This window comes from Capricornis sumatraensis, chromosome 6 (assembly GCF_032405125.1).
Source record: "Capricornis sumatraensis isolate serow.1 chromosome 6, serow.2, whole genome shotgun sequence".
NCBI classification, from domain to species: domain Eukaryota; kingdom Metazoa; phylum Chordata; class Mammalia; order Artiodactyla; family Bovidae; genus Capricornis; species Capricornis sumatraensis.
Window position 1 is genome coordinate 99,193,910 of NC_091074.1, and position 11,717 is coordinate 99,205,626.

The 11,717-nt window shown below is 50.9% G+C and overlaps 1 protein-coding gene across 1 annotated transcript; it reads left to right on the top strand.

The window, feature by feature from the left end:
* The first annotated feature begins 2,663 nt into the window (after positions 1-2,663).
* Positions 2,664-9,330, top strand: LOC138080795 (NUT family member 2G-like). The gene is made up of 7 exons (XM_068973643.1): positions 2,664-3,313; positions 4,247-4,375; positions 5,420-5,592; positions 6,013-6,308; positions 7,448-7,564; positions 8,056-8,798; positions 9,063-9,330. The coding sequence occupies exons 1-7, from the start codon at positions 2,664-2,666 to the stop codon at positions 9,328-9,330; spliced, it is 2,376 nt and encodes a 791-aa protein (XP_068829744.1).
* Positions 9,331-11,717: the final 2,387 nt, after the last annotated feature.

Genomic DNA, 11,717 nt, shown 5'->3' on the forward strand with positions numbered 1-11,717 from the left:
CCAGATGGTCAACACCAAAATTAGATTGATTATATTCTTTGCAGCCAAAGATGGAGAAGCTCTATACAGTCAGCAAAACAAGACCAGGAGCTGACTGTGGCTCAGATCACAAACTCCTTATTGCCAAATTCAGACTTAAATTGAAGAAAGTAGGGAAAACTGCTAGACCATTCAGGTATGACCTAAATCAAATCCCTTATGATTATATAGTGGAAGTGAGAAATAGATTTAAGGGTCTAGATCTGATAGATAGAGTGCCTGATGAACTATGGATGGAGGTTCATGACATTGTATAGGAGATAGGGATCAAGACCATCCCCATGGAAAAGAAATGCAAAAAAGCAAAATGGCTATCTGGGGAGGCCTTACAAATAGCTGTGAAAAGAAGAGAAGTGAAAAGATACAAGCATCTGAATGCAGAGTTCCAAAGAATAGCAAGGAGACATGAGAAAGCCTTCCTCAGCGATCAGTACAAAGAAATAGAGGAAAAGAACAGAATGGGAAAGACAAGAGATCTCTTCAAGAAAATTAGAGATACCAAGGAAACATTTCATGCAAAGATGGGCTCAATAAAGGACAGAAATGGTCTGGACCTAACAGAAGTAGAAGACATTAAGAAGAGGTGGCAAGAATACACAGAAGAACTGTACAAAAAAGATCTTCACAAACCAGATCATCACGATGGTGTGATCACTCACCTAGAGCCAGACATCCTGGAATGTGAAGTCAAGTGGGCCTTAGAAAGCATCACTATGAACAAAGCTAGTGGAGGTGATGGAATTCCAGTTGAGCTGTTTCAAATCCTGGAAGATGATAGTGCTGCAATCAATATGCCAGCAAATTTGGAAAACTCAGCAGTGGCCACAGGACTGGAAAAGGGTCAGTTTTCATTCCAATCCCAAAGAAAAGCAATGCCGAAGAATGCTCAAACTACCACACAATTGCACTCATCTCACACGCTAGTAAAGTAATGCTCAAAATTCTCCAAGCCAGGCTTCAGCAATACGTGAACCGTGAACTTCCTGATGTTCAAGCTCATTTTAGAAAAGGCAGAGGAACCAGAGACCAAATTGCCAACATCTGCTGGATCATGGAAAAAGCAAGAGAGTTCCAGAAAAACATCTATTTCTGCTTTATTGACTATGCCAAAGCCTTTGACTGTGTGGATTACAATAAATTGTGGAAAATTCTGAAAGAGATGAGAATACCAGACCAACTGACCTGCCTCTTGAGAAACCTATATGCAGATCAGGAAGCAATAGTTAGAACTGGACATGGAACAACAGACTGGTTCCAAATAGGAAAAGGAGTCCATCAAGGCTGTATATTGTCACCCTGCTTATTTAACTTATATGCAGAGTACATCATGAGAAATGCTGGGCAGGAAGAACCACAAGCTGGAATCAAGATTGCTGGGAGAAATATCAATAACCTCAGATATGCAGATGACATCACCCTTATGGCAGAAAGTGAAGAAGAACTAAAAAGCCTCTGATGAAAGAAAGAGGAGAGTCAAAAAGTTGGCTTAAAGTTCAACATTCAAAAAACTAAGACCATGGCATCTGGTCCCATCACTTCATGGGAAATAGATGGGGAAACAGTGTCAGACTTTATGTTTGGGGGCTCCAAAATCACTGCAGATGGTGATTGCAGCCATGAAATTTAAAGATGCTTACTCCTTGGAAGGAAAGTTATGACCAACCTAGATAGCATATTCAAAAGCAGAGACATTATTTTGCCAACAAAGGTCCATCTAGTCAAGGCTATGGTTTTTCCAGTAGTCATGTATGGATGTGAGAGTTGGACTGTGAAGAAGGCTGAGCACCGACGAATTGATGCTTTTGAACTGTGGTGTTGGAGAAGACTCTTGAGAGTCCCTTGAACTGCAAGGAGATCCAACCAGTCCATTCTGAAGGAGATCAGCCCTGGGATTTCTTTGGAAGGAATGATGCTAAAGCTGAAACTCCAGTACTTTGGCCACCTGATACGAAGGGTTGACTCATTGGAAAAGACTCTGATGCTGGGAGGGACTGGGGGCAGGAGGAGAAGGGGACGACAGAGGATGAGATGGCTGGATGGCATCACCAACTCGATGGACATGAGTTTGGATGAACTTCAGGAGTTGATGATGGACAGGGAGGCGTGGCGTGCTGCAATTCATAGAGTCTCAAAGAGTCAGACATGACTGAGTGACTGAACTGAACTGAACTGAATGTATCCTGCCTGAGGACAGTATCTGGATTAAACCTTCTGGCTAATCCTGTTATTTAAAATGTAAATTATAGGAGTAGGTCTTTACAACCTCCAGACATTCTGTTGATTCATTGGAGAGTATATAACTCCACTGCCAACACTAGCTAGGGGGTACTCTTTCTGCCCCCTTCTGATGCCTATGTCAGAAGCTTTCTCTATCTTCTTTATACTTTAATAAAATTTTATTACACAAAAGCTCTGAGCGATCAAGCCTCATCTCTGGCCCCGGATTGAATTCTTCTCTCTGGAGGCCAAGAATCCTAGGGTCTTTTCATGGTTCAGCAGCAACCTTTCATCTGTTTCCCATTCTCCTCCTCCATTCAAATCTCTCCTTTGTCTCAACAGCATCTCCAGAGCTGGGAACGGATGTGACCTTGACCCCTGGTGCCTCCTTGCCTCCTTTCATGACAATGCCCTTTCCTCCACCCATTCCTGGCCCCCCACACCGGCCACCCTGGGAGCAACCACTGCCACCTTCCATGACCCCGTCATTCCCTCCTGGTGGCACCCAGCTGCTGCCAGCTTTCCCCAGGACACCTTTGGTGCCCAATGCTGGCCATGGCCCCACTGCCCTTGGGGCTTGCAACATCATTGTCCAAGTCAGGTCAGAAGGAAGGCCAGTGGAGTACCCGCAGGCTCAGACCTTTGTCCTTACTCAGGCTCCCCTCAACTGGAGCACTCCAGGGCCCCTCAGCAGGAGTACTGCACATCCTGTCCCCCTATTCTTAACAACCCCTGCGATGGAGACCATTGTGACTGCCCCAGCTGTTGGAGTAGCTCAGTCTGGCAAGGGAAGCTGGACCCCAGGCTTTCCACCTCAAGCTCCACTACCAGCTGCTCAGCTGGCCCCCATCATTCCCCAAGTGAACTTGGGGCCACAGTCACATGGCACTTCCAGGGAGGGCAGCCTGGCCACCAACCAGTCCAAGGCTTCGCAGGATGACTCCTGTAACCCCAAGAGCGTGTATGAGAACTTCCGACGTTGGCAGCGCTTCAAGTCTCTGGCCCGGAGACACCTTCCCCAGAGTCCTGATGCTGAAGCTCTTTCCTGCTTTCTCATGTGAGTGAACAGCCAGGGGTTCATGAGGTTATCAGAGCTTTTAGATCAAAAGGAACTGGGGGTGGATGCTCAGATTAGGTTTCTAGGGATACTGGGAAGAAAGTCTGAGGGTGATGTCCCTGCTGTGAGACGGCACATTTTGGTCCTACACATCACCATACAAGTTCCTGACATCCTTTCAGTACCTTATCTCAGTTACCTCACCACCTTGTGAGTACAGCCAACTTGACCTTCCATGATACTCATGGTGATATTGATGAAACTTGAAGCCAGAGAGGGTTGTGGTGTGAGGTGGGGAGCCACAGATGGGATGCTGCACTCCTTTGTGGTGGCATGTCCTTTCACACAGGACTTGAGTGTCCACGGTCAGGGGATGTCCCTGCAGAAAGGAGAGGGAGTGCAAGGTCCAGGATAGAGCTCTGTGCATGCCTCAAGAATAAGAACCTCCTTGTTCTGGAGAATTCTTAGAACTGGGTGGTGGTCGAGCTCTCTTCCTAGAGCTGGGAGCCTGGCAGGCATTTCCCTCCTAAACCTCAGTTCCCTTGTTAAAAAAAAAAAGGGTGGGGGTACAATTGCACTTAACACAGAGAACTGTGCAGAAGACTCATTAGGCTAATCTATGAAGTGCTAGCAGACTGCCTGGCACGTGCCATGCCTCACTGACGATAGGGATTTTTATAATGAGAAGGCAATCTTGCAAAGGAAGGAGCCCTCACAAGGCTCCCTGTCCCAGCCTTAGCCTGGGAATGGATGGTCATCCTCCAGTGAGAGTGAGGTGGTGATGGCAGTAGCAGGAAGGCTTGTCCTTGCTCTCCCAGGCCTGCCTCCTGATGCTCAGTCATGCTATCTTGGGTTATGTGGTCCAAGTTGCTGGGTGGAATCAGATGGGTGGAGACTGGGCTGGACTCTGAAACAGATCCTGATGGCTTACAGCCCAGTGCTTCGGTCCCTGGCTCGCCTGAAGCCCACCATGACTCTGGAGGAGGGACTGTGGCGGGCTGTGCAGGAATGGCAGCACAGAAGCAACTTTGACCGGATGATCTACTATGAGATGGCCAGAAAGTGAGTCAGCGTCCTGGGCCCTAGAGCTGTGTGGTGGGTAAGAGGGGTGGGTGAGGGTTAGACCCCAGGTCAGGCTCTGGCTGTGGGCGTCCTCATCAAGCAGGATAAAGGAGGAGGGCTGTCACTCAGCACAGGGCCCCCACAGCCCAGATGCCCTCCTCCCCTCCCTCACCTTGAGAGCGTGGGCCTTTAGTACTTCCTCCACCAGGACCTCTGATCTCCCCTGATGGTCACCTTCCTTTGGCTTGACATGAAGGTCTCAGGATGGGTGGGGCTTTGAGCCCAGGAGGGGGTCCAACCCCAGCCATAGGGGCTGTGCAGGGGCATGCTCTCCACCCGCCAGCCTGCTGCTTCCTTAGTAGTGGGGGGCTGGCAGCCACTGACATAGAATTTGGGACCCCTTCTTCTCATGAAAAGTGGCTGGAGTGGGTACCTTGACCTCCCTGAAGAAGCTGGGAAAGCCAGCATGTCATCAGCCCAGGCATCTCTGGCTGTTCCAGTATTTTCTCCATGGCAATCCTTTTAGTTTAAAAAATAGAACCAACCAAACAAACATCTCTCAGAGGTAAGGAAAACCTCTCCTCTAAGCTTAACGGCCAAATCCTGCAACCTTTCCTGGGCCCTGTCTCCAGACTTATGTTCCAGGACTCTCAGCCCCTGTCCAGGGTCCTGGATTCAGCAAGGACTGCTTTGGGGACATGTGCCTGGTTCAGCCTCTGGCCATCAGCCCTTCATATAGCTCTGGATGGGAATGAGGGCATGAGGAGGGTCCCCTGTGGGTCTGCCTGTGTCCTGAGGGCCTGGTTCAATTCAGCAGCCTTGGTCTATGCTCTTGAGTGTCCTCCAAGTGCTGGTGGGGCAGGAAGAGTCCCAGATGTCGAGTCAGTTCCAGGAGAGCCCTCTGCTGGGAATAGCACCTCCCAGGGTCTTCTTGTCCACCCAAAGACACACCCTCTCCCAGCCCCTCGTTCTCTGTTGCCTTTGTTCCCGGCTCCAAAGCCCAGGCCTTTTTCTCAATGTGCCGTGTGCCTCCATCACTTCCAGGTTCATGGAATTTGAGGCAGAAGAGGTGATGCAGATTCAGAAGTTACAGTGGATCCAGGGGGTGCAAGGCCTACCTCCTCCAGCCCCACCGAAGCTGGATCCTCAGGGGTCCTCAGCCCCAAAAGTGTGCCCTCAGCCAGGCACCCATGTTCCCACCGGAGTTCAAAGCAAAGGTAACACGGGCCAAGGGATGACTATTGGCCCCATATGGATCCTTTACCTTCAACAGGGTCATTGGTCTTTCAACCAGAACAGCCAGTGAGACAGGGTCTCAGTTGTTCTTTGTCACTACAGGGTATTATTTCCATCAGTTTAATAACTCCTCTTCTTACCTCCCTGTCAAAAGACCCCACACCAAGTCTGCTGAAGAAGTGGGCTTGTTGGGGATACCCTGAAAAATCAAGGTTCCACATTCCTCACAGGACTCTCTTAGATGGCCCTCTCCTCCTCCCACTGTGCATGAGGCTTCAGGTGGTGTTAACCCTGCCCACACCTAAGTCACTGACCCCCAAACACTGCCCTCACCAGCGCATGCTCAGGAGGTGGACGCAGAAGCCCCTCACCTTCCTTCCCTCTTTCCTGCTCTGCCTCAGCCAATGCTCCCCGGAAGGCCGGGCCCCGGGCCCATCCCACCCGCTTGCAGCCACATAGAGCCCAGCGGCACCCAGGGACCAAGGCACCCAAGGAGATTCCCCCTGAGGCTGTGAGAGAGTATGTGGACATCATGGAAGTGCTGATGGGACCTGCCCACTTGGCCATGGGCAAGTCAGATGCAGAATGTGGAAAGGATGGAAATGAGCTGAAGCAGGAAGAGGACGGGACCTATGAAGACCCGGATCTCCTGAGCTACATTGACAAGCTGTGTTCCCAGGAAGACTTCGTCACCAAGGTGGGCTGGGCATGGAGCCTGGGGTCTACAAGATTCCAAGGCATGGAACTCTCAGCACCCAAGATCTGGGTTCTGCCCAGGCCAATGGGACTGAAGCTCTGTTCATGTGCTTTGTGTGTATGTCCATATGTGTGTGGACTGTGTGTATGCACATGTATGAGTGTTCATGTCTGTGTCTGTCTGTGTGTCTGCTTTCATATGTCTGTGTAAGTATGTGTATATGTGCTTTTTTATTGGAGTATAATTGCTTCACAATGTTCTGTCAGCTTCTGCTGTACAACACGTGAATCATCCATATATATACATATATCCCCCACCCCTCACTCCTGAGCATTCACCCTACCCGCGCTTTCCACCCTTCTGGGTCATCACAGAGCACCAAGCTGAGAGCTTCCTGCGCTACACACCAGCTTCCCATTAGGTACCTATTTGACACATAATGTGCGTATGTGTCAAGGCTCCTTTCTCAATTCATCCCACCCCCCCCCTTTCCCTTTCCTTTTTCCTTTTCCCTTTTTCCCCTTCCCACTTGTATGTCTACAAGTCCATTTTCTACATCTGCACCTCTGTTCCTGCCCTGCTAATAGGTTCATCAGGACCATTTTTCTAGATTCCACAAATATATATGACTTTTTTTTCTCTTTCTACTTACTTCACAGTGTATAAGAGGCTATAGTTTCATCTGCACTTCTACAACTGACTCACATTCATTCCTTTTTATGGCTAAGAAATATTTCACTGTAAATATGTACTGCATTTTCTTCATCCATTTATCTGTTGATGAACATCTAGGTTGCTTGCTTTCCTGGCTATTGTAAATAGTGCTGTAATGAACATTGGGGCATCTGTGTCTTGTGGAGAACAGTATGGCAGTTCCCTTAAAAACTAAATATAGAACTACCGTATGACCCAGAAACCCCACTACTGGGCATATACTCTGTATATGTACTTTTTTGTGCCTGTATGTGTATGAACATATTTGTGTGTGTGTGTGTGTGTGTGTGTGTGTGTGTATGTGTGTGTGAGGACCATGGCAAGAACAGGAGTGGGTCTCTACTTTTCACTTTCCTCTAGGTCTTCTTGGCTCCCAGGCCATTCCTGGCCAGGGATGCTCACAGCCTTTTTTCCTTCTGTTCCAGGTAGAGGCAGTCATTCACCCTCGATTCCTGGCAGACTTGCTTTCCCCAGAACCACAACTGGATCCCTTGGCACTAGCTGAGGAGCTGGAACAGGAGGAAGGCCTCACCACTGAGGAGGTGAGCAGGAGAGGGAGGGATACTTATGGAGCCTGTGGGTGGGGACCCCATGTGACCCAGGGGAGCCAGGGGAGGGAGGGACCCCAGGTAGAACAGGGGAGACAAGGGTCTCCCAGGTAAACCAGGGCATGGGGGACCCTGGTGAGCAAGGGAGACATAGAGCCCCAGAGCAGGAGGTTTCCATGGCTCTGTCCATCCCTCCCCTGCGTGGGACATCTGGCCTGGAGGAGAGCCCGCTCTGGGGTAGGTGCAGTGCTGGGTGGTAGGAGGGAGAGGATAGGGAGCTGGGGCAGGTGATGGGGGAGGAAAGGACACGAAGCTGGGAACGAGGTGCAGGAGGCCAGCAGGAACACCACAGTGTCTATATTTGGATTTGAGTCTCAGGGTCACCCCTCCTTTCCACCCCACCCAGAGCCATGTCCCACTGACCAGGGCTCCTCCTCTCACATGTGGGTGTGCAGAGCAGTCACTGCCCTCCTCTCTCCTACCAGCTGGTGCAGAAACGACTCCTGGCCTTGAAGGAAGACCAGGGAGTGCGGACACCCAGCAGTCAAAGTGTACCCCGAGTGGACTCAAGTCCTTCTGAGTCTGACGCCAGCAAAGATGCCCAGAGACATGATCAAGGCCCCCAGCTAGGGGTCAGACATGAAGCCTGCCCACCAGAGGTTGATTTCGAGGCTGTTCACAGGTTCAGCCAAGCCAACAATGGCCTGTCCAGGGCCAAAGACCTTGTTTCCTCTCCAGGACGGCAGGAGTTGCCTCCATTCCAGCCAGGACAACCCTCCCCTCCCCAGGGTCAGAGGTGCACTGGCCCTCAGCCAGGACCCAGGGATACCTCAGTTCTCAGAACGGCCTCTCCAATTCTGGGGGCCCGAGGGCCCAGGGACGGGTCCAGCGAGGACGAGGAGGAGCTCCCCAGCCTGGCCTTCCTCTTGGCCTCGCAGCACAGCCTGCTGCCCTGGAGGCTGTCCCAGAGTCCTGTCCCTGCCTCAGGCCAGGCCCCCTCCTCTCAGAGAATAGGCCTCAGCCCAGCTCCTCTGGCTGCTGCCAAGTCTAGGAAGCGGGCTCTGTGCGGAGGCCCAGCTGCTGTTGAGATGCTGTCCGGCCCGGGGGCTGGTCTTGGGGTCTCTGAGAGGCCAGCCTTGGCTCTGGGACTGGTTTGCCCCTCACAGCTGAGAAAGAGAAAGTGTGACCCGTTTGTCACAGGGAGGAAGAGGGAGCGGCTCTGCAGCCAGTAGGGGACAGCGGGCCAGCCCCAAGGGGAGCCTAGGGCTCCTCAGCTCATGGGTGATCCTGGCTGCTGTTGGAGGAAGGGATTCCAGGGCAGGGAGGGAATTGGGCTTCTGGGAGGTTCGAGAGGTGGGGGAGGTGGATCTGGGTGGGCGTGGGTGGCAGCAGGATCTTTGGAGAGATGTATGTAAAATCTGAATAAACGTAGTTTTGTTGGGAAATGCTCTTGGGTCACTGTCACCTTATTCGTGTCTGCTCTGCTCCACAGAGAGGGGTCCCGACAGGAAGGAAGGACGAGGGAGGTCACAGGTGCTGTGGGCCTCCAGGTGGCCAAGTCTGGCCTCCACACAGACAAGGACTCCTCAGGTGCCTCCTGGGAGCTCTCAGCTCTCATCCTCCACAGGGACCCCCTCGTCATCCCCTTCTCTAAAGCCAGCTTGGCTCGAGACCTTGGGGACATCTGTACTATCATCTGCATCCCTGGACCATCTAGGGATGGAGAGCTGCTGTCCTGCCCTCAGCCCCCTGGACATTAAGCAGTCTCCAGGATGGAGCCTGAAGACAACTTTTGTCTTTAAGGAGCTTCTCTCTGCTTCCTGAAGCAGCCAGATCAAGGGGTTGGGCTGATCTTCTGCACATCCAGGGCTTCCTGTGTGGTGGCCTGACCAGAGAGGAAGAACCTCGGCCATAGGGTCTGGATTGTCTGCCTCTCTGCCTGGCTGGAGGGTGAGCACCCTCTAGTCTCAGAGGGATTACTGCAGTGTGGAGAGTGGTAGAGGCAGCTAGCTCTTAGTCCCAGTGAGGATGAAACAGGGGAAATGGGTGAGAGGAAATTCATGGGGTGCCCATTTAAGGTGTGTATAAGGAAAATGACAGTTGGGCCCCTTTCTGGAATTTATGGGAATTTTGTGCAGGAGTCTCTTGTTCAAGGGAGGGAGGGGACCCATCTTGCTGTGGCTAGGGGGACTGACCTTAGGGTCCAGGGTTCTGCAAAGACATCCCACAACTACTGTCCCTTCCCTTCCCACCCATGGCTGGACATGTTTGTGTATTGGGGTTGACGCTGATCCGTATTCACACATGAGACAGTTCCTCCTAACAATAAATGAGCAAGTTTCACAAGAGCAGCTCACCCAGCAGGGACAGCAGGGAGAGATGTGTCTGCGTTCCCAACCTGGGTAAGAGCTGGGATCCATGCTGAGGAGTGTGGAGGCTTCCATTACCCTCTGTGGGTGCTGGCAGAGACCTCATTGGTCAGGCTAGAGGAACTGTCCCTCTCTAAGGGTGAGATGAGCAGACAATGAAGGGCAGGAGCTGAGCAGGTAGCAGACCCCTGCTGTACCCCAAAACTGCTTCATGCCCCTTCCAACTTGCTTAGTCCCTGTCATAGGTTGTGCTGGCCCAGCTCTCAAGCCCTTCCTCCTAACCTCCCTCAGATGCTCTGCTCCTTTGTAGACCCACTCTGGGCCTCACCCCTACTTCCGTCCTGGCCAATGCCTCTTCTCCAGGTTTTGAGTTCTGGGGTTCCTTCCCTTGACCAGGTGGTGATGGCAGAGACTCCCTGAGCTTGGGTATAGTCACAGAAGTGTCTGGACCACAGAACCTTTGGAAGGACTCTTGAGACTCCTAAGAAGGAGTAAAGTGTGGAAGGCTTAAAGCGTGTCTGGAGATTTAAGAGACTTGGCTATAGTCACAGGAATGTCTGGGGATGTACAAATCTAAGAAAACATTTCAGGAGTATCTGGGGCCACAGGAAAAATAGCAGGAGAGTCTGGAGTACAGGATTCTGGGTGGAGTTTCCTAGAGTTTGGAGGGTGCAGTTGACCTGTAAGAGGGGTCTGCAAGGCTTCGTCCTTTTGAGATCCTACAGAAGAATCTGTTTCCTTTCCCTTTCTGGCTTCTGGAGGCTACCTGCATTCCTTGAAATTAGTTCCTTTTTCCATCTTCAAAGTGCATCACTTTACTCTGCTTCCCTCATCACATGGTCTCTCCATCTCTGACTCTGCGTCCCTCCAATAGGGCTTTTGTGTTTATATCTAGTCCACTCAGAAAATTTATGATAACCTCTTCATCTCAACATTTTTTAATTAGTCACACCTACATAGTGCCTTTAGCCATACAAGGTAACATTTATATATTGTCATATGAGGGATTAGACATGGACATCTTTGGGGAACCATAATTTACCCCAGTAGGAGAAATCCACAAGTACGCCTACCATAAGCATCCACACATGAGAGTTCTGGTTCAAGATGGCAGACCAGAATGATGGGCACTCATCTCATGAGAGATCACCAAAATTGCAGCTATCTGTTGAACAATCATTGACAGCAGGATGCTGGAACCTACCAAAAAAAGATACCCCATGACAAGACGAAGAAGCCTCAGTGAGATGGTAAGAGGGGTGCATCAAGATAAAATCAAATCCCATACCCTGTTGGGTAGGTGACCTACAAATGGGAGAACCAGAACACCAAAGAAGTTCTCCCAATGCTGTGAAGGTTCTGAACCCCATGTCAGGCTTCCCAGCTCGGGAATCTAACAAAGGGACTGGGAATACCCAGGGAATCATGGGGTGCCCATTAAAGGTGTGTATAAGGAAAATGACAGTTGGGCCCCTTTTTGGAATTTATGGGAATTTTGTGCAGGAGTCTCTTGTTCAAGGGAGGGAGGGGACCCATCTTGCTGTGGCTAGGGGGGCTGACCTTAGGGTCCAGGGTTCTGCAAAGACATCCCACAACTACTGTCCCTTCCCTTCCCACCCATGGCTGGACATGTGTGTGTATTGGGGTCAACACTGATCTGTACTCACACATGAGACAGTTCCTCCTGACAACATATGGGCCAGGAAATCTGGCCTTGAAGGCCAGTGGAATTTGATTATAGGACTTTCACAGGCCTGGGGCAACAGACACTCCAGTCT

Coding starts and splice junctions, on each gene's coding strand:
- LOC138080795 (XM_068973643.1), top strand. CDS start 2,664: ATGCCCTTTCCTCCACCCATTCCTGGCCCCCCACACCGGCCACCCTGG. Junction 3,314..4,246: donor GCTCTTTCCTGCTTTCTCAT/GTGAGTGAACAG, acceptor GATGGCTTACAG/CCCAGTGCTTCGGTCCCTGG. Junction 8,799..9,062: donor AGGGAGCGGCTCTGCAGCCA/GTAGGGGACAGC, acceptor TCTGCTCCACAG/AGAGGGGTCCCGACAGGAAG.